The sequence below is a fragment of the Anas acuta genome, chromosome 14, assembly GCF_963932015.1.
Source record: "Anas acuta chromosome 14, bAnaAcu1.1, whole genome shotgun sequence".
Lineage (NCBI taxonomy): Eukaryota > Metazoa > Chordata > Aves > Anseriformes > Anatidae > Anas > Anas acuta.
The window spans coordinates 10,948,400-10,973,498 of NC_088992.1; the positions used below are offsets into that span (position 1 = coordinate 10,948,400).

The 25,099-nt window shown below is 53.7% G+C and overlaps 1 protein-coding gene across 5 annotated transcripts in view; it reads left to right on the top strand.

Moving 5' to 3' along the window:
* NEURL1B (neuralized E3 ubiquitin protein ligase 1B) overlaps positions 1 to 25,099 on the top strand; it is a 117,509-nt gene that overhangs the window by 83,856 nt on the left and 8,554 nt on the right. For 4 of the 5 annotated variants that reach the window (XM_068698255.1, XM_068698254.1, XM_068698252.1 and 1 more), the window contains one exon: positions 24,440 to 25,000. In XM_068698255.1, the coding sequence (XP_068554356.1) occupies positions 24,440 to 25,000 (561 nt within the window). Of the gene's footprint in view, positions 1 to 1,344; positions 1,504 to 24,439; positions 25,001 to 25,099 lie in introns of those variants that run through there. The other variant, XM_068698256.1, reaches the window with a different exon arrangement.

Below are 25,099 nucleotides of genomic sequence, written 5' to 3' on the forward strand. Positions count from 1 at the left end.
TGTGCATTTCCATGTCATTGTCTTCTATTTTCGTCTCGTTTTGGGGGGGAGGAAGGGCTGGAACACCCTTGGGAAAGGCAGCGACCGTCTCTGGGCTGCTGTGGATGGGGTGTGGAAGGAGGGAGGTGGCGTCACACAGGGCACATCGCTGCCCTGGCAGCCCGCAGGCAGCTGCGGAGAACCCCTCTGGCACCAAGGCTCAGTTTCAGCCCTAAAATAACCACCACTCCCCGCTGAGGGAAACCGCTCGGGATTAGGCAAAGCCTCCCAATCCCCGCTGTGCAGTGAAACGCGGACTTTCCCCTCGGTGCTCAGCGTGGCGTCGCTCCCCTCCTCGTGTCCCCGAAGGGCAGCGCCGGCTCCTGCCCTGTGGCACCGTGCCTGGTGCTGGGGGCAGGCAGACAGCGGGAGCCATATGCTAACCCCCGACGGCAGCAGATGGGTGCAAGCGCTCGGAAGAACAGCTGCTGGTGTCTCGTCCGATAATCCCGTTTTTAACACCTCCATATGGTGGCACAAAATCGTGGAAATTAGGTTTTTCTGCCCCCCTCTCATCTCCTGAGCCGCGCTTGACCCGTTCAACATGATGTAGGGATTGAAGGTTTGTTATTCCAGATTATTTTAACTTCAATAGATCAGAGCCTGATCCCTGCCAGGCCGCTGAGCTGCTGGTGCTCGGCTCTCCCCCCTTCCACGTTACGTCCCGGGACATGACAGAGTTTGTGCAGGTGACTTCTGCCATGGGAAACACCGGCATTTACGTGACCCCACACTGCAGTTTCCCCCCTTTTAAAAGCAAGCAGGCAGAGCCGGAGAGGAAGGGCTTGGCCGCCTCACCCCTCAGTGGGGTCAGCAAGAAAATGGAGCCCCTCGCCCTCCTCTAATGGGGCTACCAACTTGCTTTTATGCCTGAGACTGGAAGATGGAGAAACCACAAGGCCGATTGTGCCGGCACGGGGTGTCCTTCGTCACCATGCCATCGGTGGGCTCCCAATTTGCTGGCCTTTGCATGTCGGGGCAGTGTAGGGCGCCTCACCCAAGCCCACCTCATGAGGGGACGAGGCGCACCCCAGTCCTGGGACCCTTTGGGGCAGCACCCCCAGCACCCCCACAGCCCCACAGCCCCCATTTATGCTTCTCCCTGAGGCACAAAGCGGGGTCCCGGGGTCCCACCACCCCCCTCACAGCCGGGGCGGCCCCACAACCCCACAACCCCACAGCCCCGGCGAGAGGCAGGGGGCTCAGATGGGCTCGATTGGGCTCGGTTGGGCTCGGTTGTGCCCCGGGTCGGGGCGGAGCCGCTCTATGGGGCGGGGGGCGGTGGCGGGGCCGGGCCGGGCCGGGCCGGGCTCTGAGGGAAGCGGCGGCGGCGGCGGCTGAGGGAGGAGGGAGGGAGGCGGGCGGCGGGAGGCGGGCGCTGTCCATGGCCCTGCGGAGCTCCGGGCTCCGCCGCGCCGCCGAGCGGAGGAGCGATGGGCAACACGGTGCACAAGACGCTGCCAGGTACCGCCGGGGCCGAGGGGAGGGCCGGGGGGTGGCCGAGGGTCGGCTGCGACCCCGGGCAGGAGCCGAGGGTGGGCGGCGGGGGTGCTGCGAGCGCCGCCGGAGGGGTTCCCGCAGCCTCCCTGCCTCCGCGCTGAGCCCTCCGAGCTTCGCCTTTCCCCCTTTTTCTTCCCCTTTTTGTATTTTTCCCTGCAACTTTTTCATGCAGGGGGACGTTGTGGCGAGTCACCGGAGGAGAAGGGTCAGGAGCAGGAATATTGCCGAGCCTGCCCTGGGTTCAAACTGCCCTTGCCCGGGGGGCGTGCGGGTCCCTTTGCCTCCTGCAGCTCCCGGCTGCGGGGCTTTTGCCTCCCGTGCATCACGGAGGCAGCTGCCCGCTGGAGATTCAACAGTTTGGGATCGCTGAGCCCGTGCCTTCGCCCAGTTTGCTTTGCTTTTCTGCTCTGGCGGAGCTCCTGCCTTGCATCCTTTGTACTCCGGGCTCCCCTGAATGAAAAGGGTTTTATTAAACTTCGTTAAAGGGGCAGGGGGACCCATTGAACGCGCACACACATGCCGCCCTGTAAGCAGCCAGGGAGCTGAATATAGGAATAAAGAGGGGAACGGATTTGCATTTGGATGTGCCGTGTTTTGTCTTTGCCAAGAGAGGGTACTGGGGACCTGCAAGGCACAAAAGGAAGCTGCTGGCTTGCGGGTTCGCTGTGAACCTGTGGTTCGATTTTTAGTCGCGAGCTCATGCGTCTTCTGCTTTCCGTTGGGTGTAAATGGGAAATCTGCTACTTTCACAAATACGGAAGTTTGCATTTTTTTAAATACCTCGCGAACCGGCGCTGTAAGGAGCGCGTGACCTTGGAGCAAATTCATTTCGTGGGGCAGCTTTTCAGCTGGAGGCAATGTCAAGGGACGTATGCAAAAAACCTGAGAGCCAGGGCTGTATCCTCGGGTCAGGGGAGGTTCCCCTGGTAAGGCTAGACCTTCCCAAAGACAAAATACCCGTCCCTGCTGGCCACGGGATCTAGCCGCGAGCTGTTTTACAGAAGGCTGAGTTGTACCAGCCCTTCTGCCTGTCGCTAGAGCGGTATCTCCTCAGCAGCCTCCCTCTGCACAGCCTGACACACGTGAAGTTAAAAAAAGGGATGACATCAGTTGCACCGCAGTTGTGCGATGAAAGAGTTCCTCGCGGCGCTTCTAAAAGTCGGCGAGAAAGAGGAAAAAGTTTGATGGAAAAAAAACTTAAGGCTTGATTTATGCAGACCTCCCAACTCCAGCGGTGTTCTGGTGGCCTAGAAATACGCGGTCCTGTCCTGCCAGGTGGAGACCGTCTTCGGAGAGCTGCTTTGCTGGGGATAGTCCCTTGGCAAACAGCGGTCAAATTGCGCAAACCCACGCAGGACACTTGAGCGTTGTTGGCTGATGTGCTGTGAGACGCCGGGAGCGTGTGTCTTCCTCAAATTCAGCCGTGTTCGGTTCTTACGGGGTAACGATAGCCAAAAGAAGCTGTTAGCCTGTGACTGCAGAAAAGATCACGGGCGTTTTGCAATTTTAAAGGATATAAATCTGTTTTGTCTAGTTGGACAGAATTCAGCAATTTTTCATATTGATCTTCTTGGGTACATTGTTTGTCTTTCATTAGCCAAATGTCATCAGGGAGGGAAGCAGGTTTAGGGCTGTTCTTGGAACAGTCGTCTTGAAAACTGTAAAGTTTTTCCAGCAGACTGAATGGTTGGATGAAATCCTATTTATAAATGCTATGGCTGTTGAGAATTACTCAAAGATAATCAATCAGAATTAAGTCTTTCCTCTTTCTTTCTTTCTTCCTTCTTTCTTTCTTTTTTTTTCTTTCTTTTGTCCAAAGTGCACCTTTTTTTTTCACCCTGGCAGACCGAGCACTGCATTTTCACTCTTGTTTCAACGGACAAAGGAATTGCTCTCCCCTGCCCTATGTGCGTCAGTGGGTTATTTATAAACAAAAATAAAACTCCCCCAAACTAGTATTTGCCTACCTGTTGCGTTAAGATGATTAACTGTAGAAACCTACAGATGTCGTTCCCCTTTTGTTGTTTTGTTCACCATAAATAGCTGAAGGTGGAAAATGCCTTTCCTTTCTGATCAGATGTAGAGGAAGTGTGGAGGGACCTTCATCCTTAGGCTTCCGAAAAAGCCGAACAATCAACAATTCAGGTTTTCTATATAAATGTAAATACTCTCCTCAAATAGTGGAATTAATTTTTAAATCCTGTTGAGCGCCGTTCAACTCATTTTTACATACAGATTTATTCAAAGAGCTTTTCGGCGCTCGTTGCATCTTTAAATCCTTTCTGCCCACATTTCCATTCAACGGCAGCGGAGCACACGCCATCGGCGGGGCAGAAATCTGTGTCGGGAGCTTGGGAACCCCGCGCTTGCCAAGTATCTCATGGTTAGCACACAACGGGTGAAGGCATTGTCAAATTAGCAGCGAGGTTTCTACCCGGAGTGGCATTGAAATGAGTAATAGGCCGGGGCTAATGAAAGGCAGCTTCTATATTTGAACCGGTTGAGGAGGCACTGGAGTGGAAAGGAGCCGAGATGTGTCAGATGTGCTTAACACCGGGCCCCGAGGTGCTGCTGGAAGTCGCTGCTGCGGGACGTGACACGTCCCCGTCCCCGCTGGGCTGGCCGCTCCTTGCCCTCCGGCAGCTCCCTGGGGAGCCCAGGCCGGGAGCTTTTATTGATGTTATTGCCTCCCTCTCCTTCACCCCGCTGCCCATTGTTCACGCTCATTTTGCAGGCGGGCGGTTGGGCAAGAGCAAATTTTGGGTATTGAGGCGCGTTGCTTTCCTGTCTCCTACAGGTGAGAGATAAACGAGGGGACGTGGACGTGTCCTGGCCTGCAGGCTGGGCCGATGGCAGCGATGGGTGCACTGTGTTGTATGGCCCCCGTTGGATGCTTTATCACGGCCCCGTACAGCAACGCCCCTCCGCGCCCCAGCCCTTGTGGGTGGCGCGAATTTCTCGGTGCCGATCGCTTCCCTCCCGTAGGGCTGGCGGCTGGACGAGGGCAGGAGACTCCGCGGTACTTGAGGACAAGCAGGCTGGGAGAGGTTAAAATTCCCCTGACCCGGAGAAGCCCTTACATGGGGCTGGAAGGAGATAGCGAGGAGGAACATCTAGGGAGCGTCGGGAAGCCGAGTGGCCTGGTGGCACAGAGGGGACAGCTGCGGGAGGGCAGGGGGCACTCGCCGGCCAGGGCGTGAGCGAAGGGCTTTGCAGTTGGGATGCAGTTGTTGATCCTGGCCCAAAAAAGGGCCGTTGGTATTTGACAAAGGAGCCAAATTCCCTTTTAAGAATCCGGCTGGGATCTGGTTGCAGCGCTTCTCCCACTGCCTTCCTCACAACTGCGAGGAATACCAAGTATGAGTGGCATTTGGGTCTGGCAAGGACGGGGGAGAATGGGGCTTGTTCTGGGAGAAATGGCTTCGGTTTCTGATTTTCTATAAATTATTTTGCATTCTTGCGAGCGATGCTTTTAATAATTAACCCTTTCTCAGCAAGCCAGAAATCCCGAGTTTTGACCTTTCTCGGGCTGATGCTCGCACCTCTCAATCAGCTGCAACACGGCGATGGCCAGGGCAGCGGGATTTTTGAGGGTAAAAGCTGACATTTCTGTGTGTCCTTTTCAGTATCCTGTTGCCTGTTGTCACAACGTATGTACTTCTTTTGAATGAGAGGAGCGATGAAGTCCATTTAGCGGGAAGGGACCTGTCTGCCTTTTGCAGGGGGTAAAATCACATTTACAAGAAGCATTTTTGCTTAGGTTTCTTCCCTCATCCCCGCTCCCCCTTTAGTTGCTAGTGATCCACTGTAGGAGGAGTTCTCGGCGTTGCGAGCAGGGAATCAGCTCAGTAAGGTTTCTGGTTTGGTTCCAGTTTGACCTCGACAAAACTACAAAATAACACTTCAGGTTGTTCTGGTTTGAGGGAAAAAGATATCTGTGCAGACCAGTTTCTGCTCTGCCTTTGGTTCAGCTCCAAGATTGCAGGTGTTAATCCTGCCTCGGTACCAGCCCCATTTTGCCTGTTTTCCTGCCTCTCTCAGTCTGGGAGTCGAGCTTTCTACAGTCTGTCACTGATTTTGCTGCTGACTCCCTGCGTCACCCCTCAGCGTCTTTCTCATAAGGTGCCTTGTGCTTAAAGGAGGCAGGCAGTGCTGCTCGGCTCGCATGGGTATAGGAGAGTTCATTAATTAACATGCAGACGTGAAGCATCTCCAGGAAAAAGGTCGCAGAAGTGCAAAAAAGAGATTAATTCACCGCTTCTTTTGTAGCTTTCTGCTTTTCCACTCTTCAAAAGGAAACCTGTGAAACCGCTTAGCCTTCCCGGTGATTTAGAGCTGGAACTGCCTGATCGTATCCCGAGGACTGTCTTTAACCAGCCTTGCACATTTACCCAAAAATGTGCCACAGCCAACTGGCGTGATTAATTCAGCCCTGCCACTGGATCCAGGCTGCTGAGACCGTACAGGCAGCAGCACCCGAGCCCGGGAAGACATCACCTCTCATGGAAGGCAGTGCTAAGTGGAGCTGTGTGCCATGCCCCGTGGCCGGTTGCGCTGTCAGACGTGCTCAGCGCACTGCCAAGTGTGTCATTAAGGCGAGAGCAGGCTCTGTACGCTCCTTCCTTACACTCTCACGCTGCACCGTGGCGTCCAGGTGCCTTCGCTTCTCTTTTGTTGCTTAGAGGGGGATTGCGTTACGAAGAGGTAGGAGTAAATGGCACTTTCTCCTCTTTTATTTCTCCGGATAATTGCCGCTGGTAAGAGGGAGCTGTGCGTCACCGTCTGACCCCGGTGTAGCTTCCAATCTCACACCTAAGCCTGTGGTTGCAGGCAGAGCTCTTGGAGAGCCCTCACCGCAGGCAAAGGAAATTGCTGCTTCTCAGCACAATAAAACCTGACAACCTATGGAGGTGCTTAAGCGTGTTTAAGGTGTTTAATTTTAGGCAGTCAGGTCTGAATGTGCAAGCATTAATGTTTACTTGACATGAAAAGGATGAGTCACCCGGCAGCTTATGCCATGCTTTTCTTCCCATTCTCGTAAGGATCCTCCTCGCGCACCACGTTCGGTGACTTCTCAGTTAGGAATGAAGATAAGCACCTTGCTCCTCCTTAGCCCCCCTGCATTCAGTTTCTGAGCTGCACTTTCGGACAGTCGCTGTCCTTCTGCACAGGTTGCCTCGAAAGGGGACGTTTTCTCTCTCGTCAGCATCCCACTCTTTGCAGAGCCCATCTGTGCAGGTTGGTGGCTAACATCAGAGCGGGCTTTCCTCAGCTGGAGCACTGCGATGGCTGGGGTGGGTTCAGGAGGGGAACAGGGAAACGAATCTGCTGCTCCCAGCAGGGAGAGAGCGGGGGCTTCCTTGCTGGGGTGGCTGCTTGCATGGTGAGATGTGATGAGGCCAGGTGTGATCCCCTGAAATGGGTGCCAGCTCTCATCTCAGCTGCCTTGTGGTGGTTTCCATCTCTTCTCTTTGAGTCCCCAAATGCCTCGTCCCCTTCGTTCGTCTCCTTTCTTGCTCCCCGAGCTCCTTGGCTTGCCATGCCTGCTGTTGCTTCTTGCCACGGCAGCCAAACCTCGGGGCTGACCACGCCGAGCACCTTTCTGGCTCCTGATGAGCTCCGTGGCTCCTTTGGGGCTCCTGGCGGCATGGCAGAGCTGGCAGAGCACTTTGCAGACCGTACCCACAGGGCAGATGTGCATGGAGTTACCAACAACTGCAGGAGCTGGGAGCCCGAGGGGCTGCAGGAAGGGAGCTGCCTCCAGGTCCAGTCTTGGGGAGGCTTTTCTGCCCGTGGCAGCTGGAGGCAGCTTTCCTGCAGGAACATTTCCATATTTTGTTTTGCCTTCTCACGCAGGCAGTTTCTCCACCTTTGCCCTTGGCATCCCTCGCCTGCTGCCTCCTGGAGGGGCCAGCCCTGTCTGTGGCCCACGTGCCTGATTTGGTGGCCCTCATGCCCTTGGGTTGTGCCACCTCCCTGCAAACCTCCCCATCCCATCCCATCCCATCCCATCCCATCCCATCCCATCCCATCCCATCCCATCCCATCCCATCCCATCCCACCCCACCCCACCCCACCCCACCCCACGGCAGGCTTGGTGGGGAGGAGATGCTGTTCTCTCTGCGTTATTCCCCATCTCGTTATTGGCTCTATTTTTTTTTTTATTCCCTATATGCTAAAAGGCATGAATCACTGGCACGGAGCCATCTGCCTGAAAGCCCTACCCCCCTGTACCTGTGGCTGCCCCGTGGGCTCAGGCCCCGAGTGCTGGAACATTCAATTCCTGGTGCCTGAACAGATGAAGCAGGGCTTCGGGGCGGAGGGAGGGAGGGGAAAGTGATTTCTTGCCTGTTAATTTGTTTTTCCCTCTGTGTCCAGGGAGATCTCTTCCTCTGCTTTGTGTAAGCAGGGCTCGCTTTGCTCCCGGGAGTTTTTTTCTCCCATTCTTTCAGACCTCTGGCCGTGGAGCAGCCCAGAGGTCTCCCACCGCAAGGAGCAGACCCCATCCCTTTCCCTGCTCCTGCAAAACCTTGCCTTTTCTTCCTTTCTCCACCCACAGCACTGGCATAAAGAAACCGAATCGGAACATACGGAACGACTTCTTGCTCGCTGCTGGAATTACCCAGGAAGGCTCTGTAAAGAAAAGCCATTTAACTGCGTTTCAAAGCTTTTCAGTACAGCAGGGAAATCACATTTAGGGCTTTTTAAGAGTTACTGCTTCTTTGAAGGGAGAAAAATGGATGCGTTCGTGCTTGTAGAGCTGGGTACATGCACATAACAGGTTTCCTTTTCTTGTTTCGCTGGGGATCTTTACATAATAATGAGACTTCTGGATTTTAGGAGTTGTCCTCTTTTAACCACCCATTTGCCCGTGGCTCCTGTTTTCCTGTGATTGCACCCCTGATGGCATCGTGTCTTACAGCTACATGGCAGAAATAAATAGGCCACATAAAAGCAAACCCCTGCTTTTCGTAGCCTGTATAATAACGCCGGGAAGGCAGTCAAGAGAGAATTTCCCTGAGCGAAAGTTTTCCACCAGGTCTCCAAATGTCACAGAAAACAGTTGTTTGATTTTTTTGCCCTCCTCCATAACGCGAATGTGAAGTCTGCCAAGCCCTGCTTGACAAGCCGGAGATAAAAGATAGAACAGCCCATTTGGCAGCAGAAATGAAATAATTTCATTCAGGTTTATCTCTCTTTCCTCGGCGATAACTGACGCCGTGGCAGCAGCTTTTCTCAGCCTGTTATCTGGTGTGGTCTCACTGGGGCACGGGCTGCTCGGCGTGACGCGCTCGGTAGCTCACAGAGTGGAGTTCAGGAGTTATCTGCTGGGCGCGATGCTAAGGTTGGAAGCATAAATCCTAATGAGGGGAAGTGGCTATTTCTTGGGGCCTTGGCCTTGGCACGGTTGGATGGAGATGGGTTTGGTTAACGGAGGGAGCCTGAGCAGAGCTTGAGGCTGGCGTCTGGTGGGAGCAGCGGGGCCGGGCTCCCCGTTGTGCCTCAGCTCCGGGCTGACCTTATGGGGCAGGAAAATGATCTGCTGGGTCTGGGGTCCTGACGGTGGGCAGAATCAGTGCTGGGAGGAGGAGGGGACCACCGGGGCTGCGGCGCATTATGGGTTTTTGGGAGGAGGCAGGACTGGGCTCGGTGCACAGGCTTTCCAGATGCCAGCTGGATGATTAATCCCAAAGCAGAGACTTGGTGGAATAGGGAAAACTGGAGCCATCTGGGTCACTGGAGGTCTTAACAAGCAGGTTTGTTACTCACCCGCTGGGAGGGACATCAGTGGGGCTGGGCCCCTGGGGACGAGGGTGGGCTTGGAGCCACTGCTGGTATCTGCGCCCAAGGGGCGCCTCGGCGAGGGGCTCTTTGGCGGTGCTTTCCCCAGCGTGCCATCCAAAACTCCCAATTACTTCATCCTGCTAAGTGAAAGGGTTTCTAAGTCCAAACCCTGAGATCATTTACCAGCTGGCTGTTGCTTCACGTTCGGTGATAAGATCATCACCCGGGGTACTGCGCAGTGTCCATTGTGCTGGCTCGCAAAGCAGTGATCACTGCCATACGATCACTGTCTCCATGTTCATGGGGACAAACTTCACCAAGTGCTTAAAGGACCTGACTTCTACCTGCCAGTCTGCAGCAGGGTTTCTCCAGAGCATGGCAAACGCCACCGTGTGCCAGCAGGGCTGGGGACACGGGTGCAGGAATGGGCCCGGCACAGCGAGCCCCCTGCCAGCAGCAGGGCGAAACCCAAAGGATGAGCATCGAGAGCAGACGTGCAGAGAAAGACCAAATGCCGTTAAGTGTCCAGAATCGATGCCCTGATTGTGGGTGTTGTTTGCAGCAAGGTCTGAGTGCCAGACCCTTTGGGGCAGCCGTGGTCAGAGTGCACTTGGGTCAGTGTTTGATCCGTGGGGATGCTGTGGGGCTGCTGGCCTCCCAGCGACCGGCTCGGCAGCTGCCACCCTATGTAGGAAAACGTCTCTCTCGCCTCACCTTGCAGGCTCAGCTCTTTCGTGTAAGACCTTTTGCCTACATGGAATTGTGCAGGACGAGAGATTTTTCTGAAACACGAACATCTCCTTCTAAACGAGCTCAGTCGACTGCTTACGTTACCCGCTCCGGAAAGGCACGTGAGCGTGCCAAATGCCAGCGTCGGCACACAGATAGAGGCAATAATGGATCTGCTGTCCCTTTGCACCCTGCTTGCTTCCAAAATAACTCCCATGTCTAGACAAAGGATGCAGCTCACCTGCAAGGCTGGGCTATCGCTTCTGTTTGTTTTGCGATTGCATAGAAATTAAGGGTCCAATTTATTTTAAAAGGTTCCAAGAAATGCCTCTGCAACCCCACTGTTTATTCAAAAGAGAAAGAGAAATTCATAATTTATTGAATTGGTGTGTGTTCTGCTGGGATTATTCATTGGAGAAATGTACCCAGCGATTTTTTGTATCCTAGTAACCAGCTATGGTTGCTTTTCCATGAATAATCTTTATGGTTTGACTTGACCAGCCAAATCGAGGAAGGAAAGCTCAAGTAAATTAAATTTATGAAGGCAACAAATTACAAGGCACAGACAGTTTCTTTGTAGGTGAGAGGGAACAGCATTTTTTTTTTTCTCCCCCATTTAACGACACCATAATCAGATTGACAGATGCTGGCTGCAGTTTGATGGCGCTGAGCAGAACAAGGAGAGCTTCAGTAATTACGAACCGAGCTTCAGAACTTCACTGGTGTGATATTTGTAATTAAGGACTTGGCTGAAACAGTCCCTTTTTCTCCCAAATAAGCGGTGACGGCTCTCAGCACTTCCTACCAGCCCCGCAGCTTCCTTCCCCTTTGTGTTATGGGGGAGCCAGGGCTGGGGATCCCCACGGCTCTGAGCTCCCTCCTCCGCTGCAGGCTCCCAGGATGAACTGGGAAACCCCTTCCCTCTGCTCCAGTTTGGGATCTGGTACCCGAATAAGACTCATCTGCCTGACAAGGATGCTGGGAGGCTGGGTTGGTAAAACACCTCGGGGAGCTCGTTCTCCCTGAAACGCCGGCCCCATGGGAAGCAGCTGGAGTTTGTCACTTCAGCCAAGTGCTCGTGTTTTCCTCTTTGAAAAATCCTTTGCACTAAAAATTAGCCCCGTTTCAAAACTGGGTTTCAAGGTACCGTGTTTATTGTGAAATCTCTCTTGCTCTTAGAAATGTTAAAAGCTATCTTTAGAAGCAAAACAAAAACAAGAATTTGCTTCCAAGCTCCCCGGAGATGTTTACTATCTCTTCCACCCTCTTCAAGCATCCAGCTGGCCATCCCGAGAGGGCAGAGGTATGCTCCTTGCGGGGAGGTCAAAACCGCTTCACATTTTCAAACAAACTATTTTCAAAACATCTTTTTATACCCTTTCCTATTTGGTAAATGTTTATACAGCCGTGCAAAAAAACCCGTACTGCTGTAAACACCGAAACCCGCGGGCACGCCGGCAGGATCAGTCGGTGAGCCGTGTCAGGCAGCCCTTTGCCAGTCTCGCAGGTTTGCCTTTGAGCTTAATGGTTTCAGAAGGGGGGAGAAGCTTTTCCCCTGTGCCTTTGGACCGTGGCCATTTATTTTCCCTCCCTGATTTGCTCCCTGCCTCTTGCCCTTCCAACAGCTTCTAAATGAACCCAAGGTGATGGGAGGAGCGTTAAGTGGGTCAGTGCCCAGGATGCTTTCCCTTTCTGTGCTGCTGTTCCTGTGCTGAGCCAGGACATTGCTTTGGAGCTGTTGCATCTCCAGCCATCCTTCATCACAGCAGACTCATCACCTGCCCTGCCAAGCCAATGCTCTTCCAAAACCTTTATCTTTTTCATACCCTTTTCTCCCTGGGGCTAGTACTGGCGTCGGGAGTATGAGTTTTGGCTTGTGTCTGTCTGTGGAAATGAAGGATGAGTTGCTGGAGGGAGCGATGCTGCCTCACAGCTCACCACACCTTGTGGGGTGGAAATGTGGCACTCCTTGGGGAGCGACCCCAGGACTCTGGGGGATCTGGGGGCAGAGCTGCTGGCTGAGCTCCGTCCTTTCTCTGCCCCCCGCCACCCTGGGTGCATGCGCTGCACTGGGGCTTTCCCCAGTGGGGATGGTTAATTCCAAGAAAGGAGGAGGAGGACATCTCCCCATCCCAAACACCGTGGGCCAGCCCTGCCCACGCAGAAAATACTCCAGGTCAGTGGTTAGAGCTAGGGGAAATGAGGTGTTGACAGGAGGCAGATGAGAAGGACGGAGCAATGGGCATGGTTGGGGGCACAGATGCCGGCCGGGAGCAGCGCTGCAGGACTCCTGTCCCCGTGCCAAAGGGCAGGGGGCTGCCCAGTGGCTTGGACTGGGATGTGTCATGGCTGGGGCCACCCCCTCCTTGCTGGGCACCTCCTGGAGCTGGTAAGGTGCCCCATGGCAGCATCTCGTGGACCAGTTCTCTGAGCACAGGGAGCCCCAGAGCTGGGGAGCTTCTGCGTGGCCCTGTGGCACTGCTTGTGGCCAGATGAGGGCTTCTGGTGCTTTACAGTCATTAAAAGTTTCTGCTGCTGATCCTGCCTTGCTGGGTGGCCCAGAGAAGCCTAAAGGGGTGAGTTAGGATATGATGCTGTCTTGGCCTCACCGAGCTCTGTGTGCACAGGGGGCAGAGCCGAAAACATCCCCAAACGTACCGGGTTTGCCGGTCCTGGTCTCCGTCTTAAAAAAAACACTGCAGTGGTGCTAACGAGAGGATTTTTGGGTTGGGAACCAGCACTTTCAGCACCTCTCCCAGCTCCAGCAGCTTCTCTGGCTACGGGTGGTACCCCGGGTGTCCCCCGGGAGCGGTGCGCGCACACCTTGCGGGGGGCCGCGCGGCGCGTGCCGCTGCTGGAAACTCTCCATGGAGCGGTGCCACCAACGTCACCTCTGGCCACCGCCGCTCCCCGGCGGAGCTGTGCCAGGGCAGAGACGTTGGCCACTGCCATCGAGATGATTTTCAACGCTATTTTTAGACATCTCGAGTGCAATCTGGCTCAGCTGAAGCCAATTCCTCGATGTGCTGGCAGGGGCTGGGCGGGCGCGGGGGGACGCGCGGGGAGGCGTGGGGGAAGCCGAGCGCTCCCCTTCCTCTGCCAGCAGCGGGACGCTGCGGGGGACACGCTGCTTACAATAGGCTTCCCTGCAGCTCTCGACACCGCTTCCCAAACGAGAGCAGCCTGGGTATGCCAAGACACTGCTCTGGGAGCGGTGGCACCGGTTACACCAAGCGTCCTGAGCATTCCGGGCTGGGGGAGAGCCCCCACGTGGGTCTGTTTTGGTGCTTTGGGTCTTTCCCTACATTTGGCATCCCTTTTTCCACGTGTTTCCAGCTCAGAAGCCCCTGGGAGCATCACACAGCATGGTGCCATGTGCTTGGAAGAAGCCACGGGACGGCGCGTGGCCGTGCCGCTGCCTGGGCTTCTTGTGGCCGCAACCAGCAGAGGCTCTCGGCTGTCAGCACACCATTGTGGAGCTTTTGTCTGCTAATAAAGCTGTGCTCCGCAGTAAAATAAAAAAAAATCGACAACAAAAACTAACCAAACTAACCACCCAAAGAGAAACAAATTCTTTCCCTCCACAGTTTCTCACTTGTGATTTATAGGTGTGTTTTTCCAAGCACATCCAAACAGGGCCAGCGACCGACTCTGAATTAAAGTGTGACTCTGCCAATTGAAACAAGAGCCATCTGGGTGGAAACTGGAGGTTTTGGACAGCTGTTTGTGTTGTTTCGATCGGGGTTTCTAAAATTTTCAGCTCCATAGTTAGTGAGGAGTGTGCTGGTTGGCCATACAGTGGGATTTTATCGGTGTAAGCTATCTAGGAAGACTACAAAAAACCTTAAACCAGCCATAAAAACCACAGCAGCTCGCATCTCCGTGGCAAACTCTTTGAAGTTACTGACTGAGCGTGCTCGGCTGGATGATGGTCCAAGCTCCACTTCAAAAAGGTGGGAAAAAGTGACGAGAAGCAGTGCTTTGCTCTGCCTGCTCCTCCCCTGCCAGGCAAGCGTCCGTGTGGGATCACTTTTGAGGCCGTTTGTTTGCTGGATAATTCACACATCAGCCCCCATCTCTTGGGAGCAATTCCTTCCTTTGAGGGAAGGAGCGACGAAGTGCTTTGGCCCTTTTTTTATTTTTTTTCCCCAAAAAAGTTGGCTTTTATCTTCAGCAGTGCAAGGAAATGCCTCCCAGCTCCGGATTCCTGCGCTTCACCTGACTTTGTCGTCTGCTGGCTGCGGTGCAGAAGGAAAAGCAAAGGGAGAAAAATGTTGACTGAGGTGTGCTGGGATCAAATCCTGCTGGCGTTAAGAAGATTGACACGGAGGCTTAAAAATAAACCTCTCTTGCTCAAATCCTTCTTGTGTTGAAATAATTGAAGACATTTGAGCTGCAGAAAGGGGCTGAGGTCATTGTGTGTCCAGTAATGGTATGACTGTATTTTCTTTTGTTTGGACAGTTTAATGTCTTGAAGTGGCTCTTGTTTCCTCTTATTAATTCCTGTAAATACCGTGGAAAAGGATCTCACAGCTCAGCCATGCAGCAGCCAAGTGTTGCACAACCTGCCATCGTCTCTCAACCTGGCTTTGTAGCACAGCACAAAACTATGCATTTCAGAAAGCTTCAACCCAGGAAAAAAGGATGTGTCCTTTTTGGTGGAATGTTTTCCTCTGCTTCTGGAGCAGCAAAGAATGCTCCTTTTTTTGTTTCTTTCTTTTTCCTTATTTTTTTTCCTTTTTTCTTTTTTTTTTTTGGATTTGTTTTGGTTTTCTGGCTTTACTTCTGAAGATGCTGTGGATGCCGTGTATTTGGAAAAAGCTTTATCTTCATCTGAGCATTAACTAAAGCAGCCATCAATATATCTACAAAAATTGTGCAGGTTGGACTGCACATTAGCAGGGTGAAGTCCCATCTGCGTGTTTATGATGAGAAGGTCAAATGTTCAGCAAAAGACCTGTAAAATTAAGGAAAGCACTGCAGAATCACAGTGTAGCAAGCTATGCCAGCTGTTCCTTGTATTCAGAATTACATTGCTTGTGGTATCCGAAAGGATCCTCCAGCACTAAGTCTTCTTATCCCTGACATCGTGACCATCTGCAGTTGCATTGCAGGAGCTTTTCCTGCAAAGCTGAAGTTCGGTGGTGTGCTGAACCCATCTCTCCAGTCCTGCTGGGGCTGTGGTTTAACCCAAGCCCTATCTTCGAGTAGAGAAGAGGATCTGAACAGTTGGGAACGCTGCCATAAAAAAAAAAAGCTGTTGCAAAAAGAGGCAAGGAAAAGACCCATTATAAAAAAAAAATTGAAAAAAGGGGAAAAGAATCCTTAGCTTGGATGGAAAAACTCCCAAAATAATTAACAAATTAGCCTGCTTTCCAGCTGTGATGAAATCACAGGAAAATCATGGAAAACTGCAGTGGCATTAGATGACTTGAGAAAATAGGGGTGAAGGAAGAAGAAACGAGAACAGTGTGGACGAGCAGGGCCCTCCCCTGTGCATTGCCGTGCTGCAGAAGTGGAAGGAATGGGAGAAAACAAACTGCTGAGATGCAGCCCAGAAAACCATGCTCGTGTGAGCTAGCTGGAAGCACGGAGTGCACATTTGGGTAGGAAACACCTGCACTGGGGAAACGCCGGGGCAGGAGAGGCAGCGCTGGGTGGGAGCTGTGAGCATGGAAAGCTGCTGGAAAGCTGCTTGGATGTGATGCTCTCAGCCCTTTGGGTGGCTTGAAAAGGGGTTGGTTGATAGCAGCCTGGTCTTAGAGCTCCCTGATGGGGTCCCTGGTGCTCACCCTGGGTTGGACCCACCATCCAAATCCCCTCGGTGGGTTGCCTGTAGTTTGCCAGAGCTCCCACCACCCAAATCCCCTCTGTGCCTTGCGATTCCTGCAGGGGAGCTCTCCTGGCAGAGCGGAGGAGCTGTGCTCCCCCCCTCCTCCATTTAATTATAACCAGTTATTCCCATCCCTTTGCCCTGTTTTGGATTCTTTACATATTGTTTCTGAAAAGCTTAGTGGAATCACAGCCTTTGTATATATAAAATATAGGATGATTGAAGACCTGGCCACTTCTTTATTTAGCTTCCTCAGCCATGCGTTCCTCCCAGAGCATTTTCCCCTCTCGCTGCCAGATCACTGTTTAAACTGTGTGTAAATACAAAGGGAACTATGGACAGCGTTTAAAAATGCTGCACCATCTTGGGAGCAGGGCTGCTGGAAAGCACATCTTCCTAGAGGCCTTTTTTCCCCTTTCCCTGTGGTTTTGCGGCTCCCTTAGGACAGATCAAAAGCCCTCCTTGGGTGCCACTGTTATGTCTAATGGCTCTCTGGTTATCCATCCCTGCTGGGACTAAAATAGCTCCATCGGTTTTGCTTTTAACTGAATTCTTCCCTGTCCTCTGTCTGTAAAGAAGTTGTAATTAGGAGGAAAAAAAACACACACACACACAAAACAAACCTTACAACTGCTGTGTGGAGAGGAGATAAAGACGGCAGCGGCTTCTGTAAGAAATCTGAAGCAAAGAAAAATAGCAGGTTTGTTCCTGTATCATGAGCATTTCTTGGAAAAAGCTGAAAGCCCGAATGAACGGCCCGGCTCTCCTCTCTGCTCCTGGAACATCACGCCAAGCTCTCTCTTCACCTGCAGCTTTTCTTCCCGTGCAGCCTGCGAAACATTTTGGTGCTCCCGTGCAGGTTTCCTCCTGTTTTCACCGCGAGCAGAAGGTGCCCTCGGCTCGCAGCGCACCTCCACGGGTCCCATGGCTTGGGTGCTGGCCCCTCTCCAGCAGCATTTTGGGAAGGAATCGGCGTAAATTGTGTACGGTCTGGACTGAGAGTGGTGAAGGCGATGTGAGCACTGGCTCGGAGGGTGTTTGCAGAGAGCAGTGGGACCAGAAGCAAGGCTCAGCCACCTCTTCTGCTCCTTGTGTTTTTTTTTCTTCCTGTTCCACAAGCTGCCCTCCCAGTGTGTCTGCAGGGGCTGGGTGGGTTTCCTGCGTCGGGGACAACAAAATTCTTTCCCCCTTTTTGTTCCTACGTCGATAGGCTGATGGAAAGGATGTGCCGAGCTACAGCGCTCTTCCCATGAGCCCTGGGTTGAAACGCCGCGATGGGATAAAATTGCTGCAGTGAGGGTGCTGACAGGGAATGCATTTCATTCTCCAGTTTCATTAAAAGCCATGAACACGGGAACAACGTGGCCACTATTTATAAATCCCTGTGCAGCTGGTCGGAAGGAAAGGGGCTTGGTGGAAGGAGGGAGCCTGTCGGCACTGATGGTCACTGCGTGCTGCGGGGCGGCGAGGGGAGATGCTGGGGCACGGAGGGTTTCAGTGTCAGCGATTCCGCCCATCTCATCCTCTCCTAGCTCTGCAACACATCGCTGCCGTGCTCGGGGAAAGGAAAAACCCTTCAGAACGATGGGTTTTAAACACAGAGCATCGCTCTGAGCAACGTCTCTGAGCTGTCCGTGCTGTTTGTAGGAGAAAAAGAAAGTCTTGGAAGCCAGGAATTAATGAATGGAGAGAAGCTGGGGACAAGGAGACAAACCCAGGATCATTTTTAGTCTATAAGGTATACTCTAATGAGGATCCCATGCAGTAACACACGAGGGATGTCCCACGGACACAGCAAGGGGTCCTCCCTGTGGGCACAGCAGCCCCCCAGCCCCACTGGTGGCGTGCTGTGGGTCCTGGGGTAGCACTCAGGCTGTGTTTGCAGTCTGTGTCTGTGAGACAGACCCCGGGGACACCACAGCCCATGAATTAAGAATATCTCTGCAAAAATCTGTGTTTGAGCCATGCTGCATGGTCAGAAGTCCTCTCCTCTGATGACCGTAGGAGCAGCCAGTAGAGATGAAAGCACCCCAATTAATGGGGCATTAATACCCCATTTCTGTATGCAACCAAAGCAGAACCCAATGGCTGCAGAGAACCCATGCTGCCTGCTCCTGGAGAGCAGGGAAAATCATAAATCCCAGCGATCCGTGCTTTAATTGCTGGCTGACAAGCCGAGCAGTTAGGCTTGGAAAATATTTAGTTTGCTAGCGCAGCAGTCGGGAAGCGTTTGCGGAGTTGCTCAAACAGCTGTCCGCTGCTTATTTCTTTGCGCTTTTGATCGCTTCCCAAAATTGTGCCGTGGGCTCTGAGCTCAGGATTAGGAGATGAAGTGAGCGCGGCAGCCCTTTGCTCTCCCCGCGGTACCCGCAACTTTATGAAAAAGTGCAAGCAGATGATGCATCGAGTAGGAAGCCAGGGTTTGTGCTCTTGGTGTATGAAACCGCACGCTTTATTTCATTTCTTTCTTTATTTTTATTAGTATTTATTTATTTTATTAGTGGACACAGTCCAAACATTCCTTGTAAGAGTTATTTATAGTAGGAGTGGCTGCTCCATTGGTTTTGACAAGGTGTTTTTATCTTTGGCCAGTAGACAAGCGTTCCATCTAGTTTTGCATCCCGCGTTTCATGACTTTCAAATCCCCGACATCCCTCAAAGGCTCCTTGAGCTCTTTCTTGGCTCTTGAGCGTGGCCTTCCCAGCAGCACAGCTCTGGGTGCCAGGGCCACGCTCCCAAGGCTCCCCACCCATCTTGCAGCTGCTTTCATCGCTCGCACCGAAGGACTTAAGCGGGGATTACGCCACGACCCCTGCCTTTCCTCCATCTCTCTCCCGCTCGCTCTTGCTCTGTCTCTCATTAACCGAGTCTACGAATTTGTTACTAGAGTTGCAGACTCATTGACCCAGATTTGCTAATCGTACGGGGGAGAGGAGATTGCTTCCCTGCCTGATCGCTGGCTTCTGTGTACTCGGAGAGCTATTTATATGCAGGAGAACTAAAAACCCGGAACAAGGATGGGGCCAACTTTGCGGAGGAATTCATGCGTGCACAATGAGAGGCAGAACAGGAGAGAACGGAGGGGAATGCAGGGGGCTTCCCTGTACTTGCAGGCCCGTCGGGAGATTTGGGGATAGCAGCCCCTGTGGGATAGCAGACTCTCTGCTGAAAATGTAGCACCGTCAAAGCCTGGCTTTGGATGCATCAGGCTTGCTTCCCTTTACCACCAGGAGACAGTTTCTTGGCTGTCTCACCTGTGCAAGGCGATAAATAAATAAATAAAACCACCTGTAGGTCAAAATATCTTTTCATTTGGTTCCAGATTAGGAAATGCTATTCTGGTTTTGTGGATTTTTTTTTTTTTTTTTTTTTTTTTGTAGTTTAAATGGTCTTTCATTTGCAGGTGATGAAAAGATTTATTTAATTCAAACAAAAGCAAATCTGTGGCCAAGTTTAAGGGCCAAACACCTTCAGCCTCAATAAAAGAAGGCAATAGAGAGGCGTGGAAACTCCTGAAGGCACCGGACAGGAGGAAACTGCTCTGTGCGTGGTTGCGGTAGGGAAGCACAAAGGCAAAGAGACGTAAAGACCCAGGGACAGAGAAGGAATGAAGAAGTGATAAGTCCCTGTTAGAGAAGGTGTTTCTGATTACCTGGGGACAATGTGCTGGTGTTTTGCTGATTTCCAGCCCTGGATGAGCCTGACCTTACCAGCACGTGCCGGCAGCGCTGCGAGCCGTGAATGCGCTCGCTCTTTGTGCCGGAGCTGCCAGGTGGGGACGTGGCCTCGGAGAGGTTCCTGCACGGCTGAGTCCTGGGGCTGGGTGATGGCTTCTCGCTCAGGGAGGGGTTTTATCAGCACCTTCCAGCCTCGGGGCAGGCCTTCTGCCATGCTTTATTTTCTGCTTTGAGCCGGCTGGTGCAACGTGGAGGTTGACGGTGGTGCTGTAGCTGCACTTTTGGTTTTCTGGCTCCGATGCTGCCGTTGTTACGTGGCGTTCGGTGAACTGGGAGAGCGAGGGCCTGGGGTTGTTTTCCTGCCAAGGCAACTGCTCTTTCCCTGCTGTTTTTCAGCTGGCATGGTCGTGCTTTGTGTGTGCAGGAGCTCCCCACGGCACACAAGGTGCCTGCTTCACCAGGTAGTTATGCTCTGTAAGAAACGTGTCTTCTCTCCCCTCCTTCCCAAGTTGGTCTCGTAGAAAATGTCACCAAAGCCGTGTTTCCTGCGATTCTCTCCAGGCTCTTACATCTCCTTGACACCTCAGTTTCTATCTCACTCTCACAAGTGAGCCATGTGGATTTTTTATCTGGCTGGAAATCTGTCTGGGGTTAGAAGCACAGGCAGGGAGACCTCTGTCAAAGCAGGGCTCTGGACTGGTCATGCAAACCACAGGGCTTTAAATGGGGCTATTTATTAATTGTACGGTTGTGTTTTCCAATGGGTGCATGTTTGAACCAGCAGGATGTCTGGAAATGAGGCGGGTTTCATGCAGCAGCCGTGCGGTGCCGTTGGTAGCCTGACTGCAAACTCACCCCGCCGAGCGTGGAATACGTCAAAGCCGGCACTTCCCAGAGAGCTCCGACACGTTTTTCATATTAAAACACGAAACCCAAGCGCCAGCAAAACACACCGTCTAGGCAGAGGGCTAAATTTATATGTGAACAGATTTTTATCTCTTGTTCTCAGCGGATAAGATCACGCCGGGGCAGCACGGGGCTGGGCTTTGTTCAACGCGCAGCGGGGCGAGCGCGGCGCTGACCCCGCTCCTGCTGCTCCGTGCTCGCCTTTGGGTTCGCGAGGGCGGAACTGCTGGAGTGCCCTGGGTGCATGAAATGTGACCACATCGTCCCGGCCTGTTGGGATTTTCCTGCTTGAAAGCCAAAGCCACCTTGCCCCCGCTCTCCAGGAGACTGGTTTAATGTTCAACGGGGCTGTTGCAGCGGCGCCCCAGCTGTCCAGTGTCATAGGAAAAAGTTGTAATGCTGCTGATAGAGAGGAGCCATAAAGATAAGGCACGGGGCATGGGGTGAGTTCCTTTTCTCTTGTGCAGTCAGTGTTAGTGGGTCAATGCCATGCTGCACGCCACCCTTCAGCCTTGGCTGTCCCCGTGCGCACAAGACGGGGCACCACGCCGTGCTCTGCCAGCTGCTACCACCGGGACTGCTCCCAGGGATTGCCATTCCCCTTACATCCCCCTTTATCCTGTCTGTGTTCCTGTTCGGCACCTGGCTGGCCTGTATCTTGCTTGCCCTGTGATCCTGTGCTTTGCTTGTCACGGATTTATCCCCGGGTCCCAAGGAAAGGGACACGGGGCGCAGCGAACACCTCTTGATGCCGCGGTTGTGCAGTCAGTGCTGACCCTGGGGTTACGCACGGCACACCAGGAGCACGGTGCCCTCCTCCTCCTTTCCTCCCTCATCATTTTCTTCTTCTGCCTTTTCTTCCTCTTCCTCACAGTGCTCCTGCTGCCCTGCTGGGCTGGCTGCATGGGGCCAGGTTGGGCAGCGTTGGGGTAAGCTCCCAGCCAGCTGCCCAGCCTCGTGCCCTGCACAGCAGCGGCTTTCAGAGAGCTCTGGCTCTGGATTTCACCTGCTGCTCTCAGGGGGGTACCGTGCTGCAGCAGACCTGATGCCGTGAACAAACGGGTGAAAAAAATGTGTATTTTTAGAACTGGAGCCGTGGCACATATGTGGAGTTTGTCCAGGGTCTGCCCGCTGTGGCTTTTTGACATGCAAAACGCGTGTTTAAAAAACAAAAATCTCCAAAGGTCAGCGCAACCTAAGAAACAAATGTGGCTGCCATGTGCGGCTGGTGAGAGCAGAAAGGAAAAGCAGAAAAAACGCCAGCACAAAAAGCAGCAAAACACTGGATGGGAGCTCAGGGCAGCACCCAGGCGTGCCCGGTGCTTCGTGTCCCATCCAATGGCCCGGCACTGAATGGTGATTCAGGGAGTGCAGCATCCGAGAGCCTCACCATTTGGGTCCTCCTGGCTTCCCGCGGGCTGGAGGAATGCAGGGTCTCTCTTTTAGACGGGGAATTGAGGCATAAGGAGCAGAAAGGACTTGCTCAAAGTGTTGTAGGAGCCTTGGGGCTGAAGGAGGAGTTGGCGTAGCTCCTGACTGCCCATCTCGGCATCAAGGCACCATCGGGTGGTGTTTCTGCCCTGGGTTTGGCTGTCGTTCCCCCTCTGACAAGTTTTTTGGGTGGGAAAGCCCAGGCAGGAGAGGGGAGGTTCAGCAGGGATTAGAGCACTAGCAGAGGGCCTGAAAGGCGAGCCTAACCCTGAAAGCTGAGCCGCAAACGAGGGCAATTCAGAGGCACAAACATCCTGCTGAGCTTGCCTCGTCCCCTTGGGTACATAATGAGTAAAACACATGCCCGAGCGCGGCGCTGAGCAGGTTTCGGTGGGGAAGCCGTGCCTCCCCTGCCTCGGCTTGTGTCAGGCTCTGATGCTGGTGGCAGCCGACAGGTGTTCGTGCCGGGGGAGCGGCGTTATAAATAAACGCTCCCTGCATTTCCTCCTGGAGGCTTTCCTATTGTTTAGTCACAATATGCTTTCCTGTTTTGAAAAAACAAAACACCAAAAAAAAACAAACAAAAATAAAACCAAACACTGTCCTGAGGTTGATTTCTGGCAGGGCAGATGGGAAGCAGCTGGATGGGGGTGTCCCCTACACCCTCTGTCCTCCGTGCGCCCTCACCGTCCCTGCACGCAGCCCCTGGGCGCCTCGGAGCCTGTCCTGGGAGCACCGCCAGAAATTAAAACTCTGCCTAACGTTAAGATCAAATTAATTTAATATTTTTAATAATTTTGCGGCTTGAAGGCCCCATGGATCCAGGAGGAGCAGGTGAGTGCAGGCACAGCCAGAAGAGCGACGGCTCCTGCGCGGCGGCACAGCTTGCCGGCACCATTTGCAGGCAGCCCCGCGGAGCAGCACCCAGGGGAGCAGCGGGTGGCATCTTCTGGGCCTCCGTTTTTTGGGAGGCAAAGGCCTGGGCTCTCTGCTGGCAACTGGGGAGAGAAGGGGCTCCCGCAGCCCCTCTGCTGCGGGTGGCAGCGAGGATGGCACCGTGGGATGCAGCAGGCGGGGGCTCTCTCCTGCCCGTGTCCCCCAGGTCGCTGCCTTCTTGGCCTTGGCGCTGGAGGGGTGAAGCCCCCGCAGGCAGGAGGGCAGGGTGGTGTTTGCTCATGGTGGTGCACAGCAGGATGAGCGGGTCACAGTCACGTGCAGGTCAAACAAAGCGCACACAAAGGCCCTTTTCTTTAGCCTCTGCGTGTTCCTGTCGCAATTCAGGACTGCCCCGTTTGCTCGGTGGAAGCAGGAGCTGCCAGCCTCAGCTCTTCGGCTCCTGTCGCAGATGGGTAATGCAGTGCTCAGCTCCTGCAGACACAAAGATGGGGATTACTTCCCAAATGCCTTCATTGATGCCAGCCAAAAATGCAAGCCCCAGCTTCTCGCTGCCTTCTGGGTTTTTCCCTGCTGAAACGGTCCCAGATGAAGTGGTGGTAGCCCCGTGGTGGTGGTCGCAGGGGAGCCCGGTCCCACTGCATTTGGGGCTGTGCAGGAGGGAGCATCTCTGCCTCAGGGAACTTACAGCTAAGGCTTAAGATTAGAAGTGTTTCTTTTTTTTTTTTTTTTCTTGCTTCACTCTTCTGTGAACTTCACTTTAGGCCTCAAATCTGCTTTTTCCTGAAATCAGTCTCGAAATTGCTATTGACTTGAAGTACTGCAAGATCTCGCTCATAAATTCTCCCTCTCCCATCTGTAGAGGGAGGGTGGCAGGATTTCTGCGCCATCTGTGGTGCTGCGAAGCTGCAAACACGTTGGTTACAAGGAGCTCTGAGCTCCAGCGGGAGGCTGCGTGTACAGGCGAGGCTCTGCGGGATGAGCTGTTCCTTCCTGGGGTTGTTGGGTCTGGCACCCAAACCAGGGGCTGGGCTGGGAGCTTGGGGAGAACACGCTGGCGATGCAGGGGGAGTGCTCCAGCTGCGAAATGTCTTGGTGTGTGCGCTGCTCAAAAGCAATGTTCATCCTTACAGAATTAAGGGACAGGAGCCGGTGGCTGCACAAAAACGCGGGGCGTGCCCCTCATCCCGAGCACCTCTGATCTTAACAAGCGTGACTCTCACAGACTGTGGGAATCTGGCCCCGGCCAGCCAACAGGATGATTTAACCACACGTGCCTTGAAATAGGAAACGGGGAGCCAGAGTGAGAGCATCAGGCCCTTCCGACTGCAGTCGGATGCATCTGACGGGAACAAAGGGATGCTCTCTGCCCGAGTGCGCAGGGCGCAGAGGGAAGCTGCCTAGCCTTTGCCCCCGCGAGCCACATTTGCCTTGTGTTTGCATAAAGCTGGGGGCCAAGCTGCTGGAACAAAGAGCAGCTTGTAGCCGAGCACGGCATTTTAAGGCTAAAGAGCCCTGTGAGCAGCAGTGCAAAGCAGCACGCTGCTGCCCTGCCCGGGGAGAGCCCGCGGCGGAGCTTCCCGGGCTGAGCGCACGCGGTGCCGGGGCCGAGCCCTCATGCCGGGTGCCGTTTTCTCTCCCGCAGACACAAGCCACCAGACCCGCTCCGTCTCCAGCCGCCCCTACTACAGCCTGCCCAACAGCAGCCATGAGAGGCGCTCGGTGCTGGCCGTCACGGAGCCGCCGCGCTTCCACTCCCAAGCCAAGGGCAAGAACGTGCGGCTGGACGCCCACTCGCGCCGCGCCACGCGGAGGAACAGCTTCTGTAACGGGGTCACCTTCACCAACCGGCCCATCCACCTCTACGAGAAGGTCAGGCTGAAGCTGGTGGCTGTGCACCACGGCTGGAGCGGGGCCCTGCGCTTCGGCTTCACCATCCACGACCCCTCGCAGATGAGCTCCGACGACATACCAAAGTACGCCTGCCCCGACCTGGTCACCCGGCCCGGCTACTGGGCCAAGGCTTTGCCAGAGAGGTTCGCCGTCAGGGACAATATCTTGGCCTTCTGGGTTGACCGGCACGGGAGAGTCTTCTACAGTATTAACGACGAGGAGCCGATATTGTTTCACTGTGGTATTAAAGTTTCCAGTCCTCTCTGGGCGCTCATAGATGTCTACGGGATTACCCACGAAGTGCAAATTCTAGGTGAGTGTGTGGCTGGGCTTGGTCTGCTCACGGCTCTTTCCACAGTGGAGAGAAAATGCATGATCCCTCTGGTTGATCGCTTCCATGGGACACTTAAGA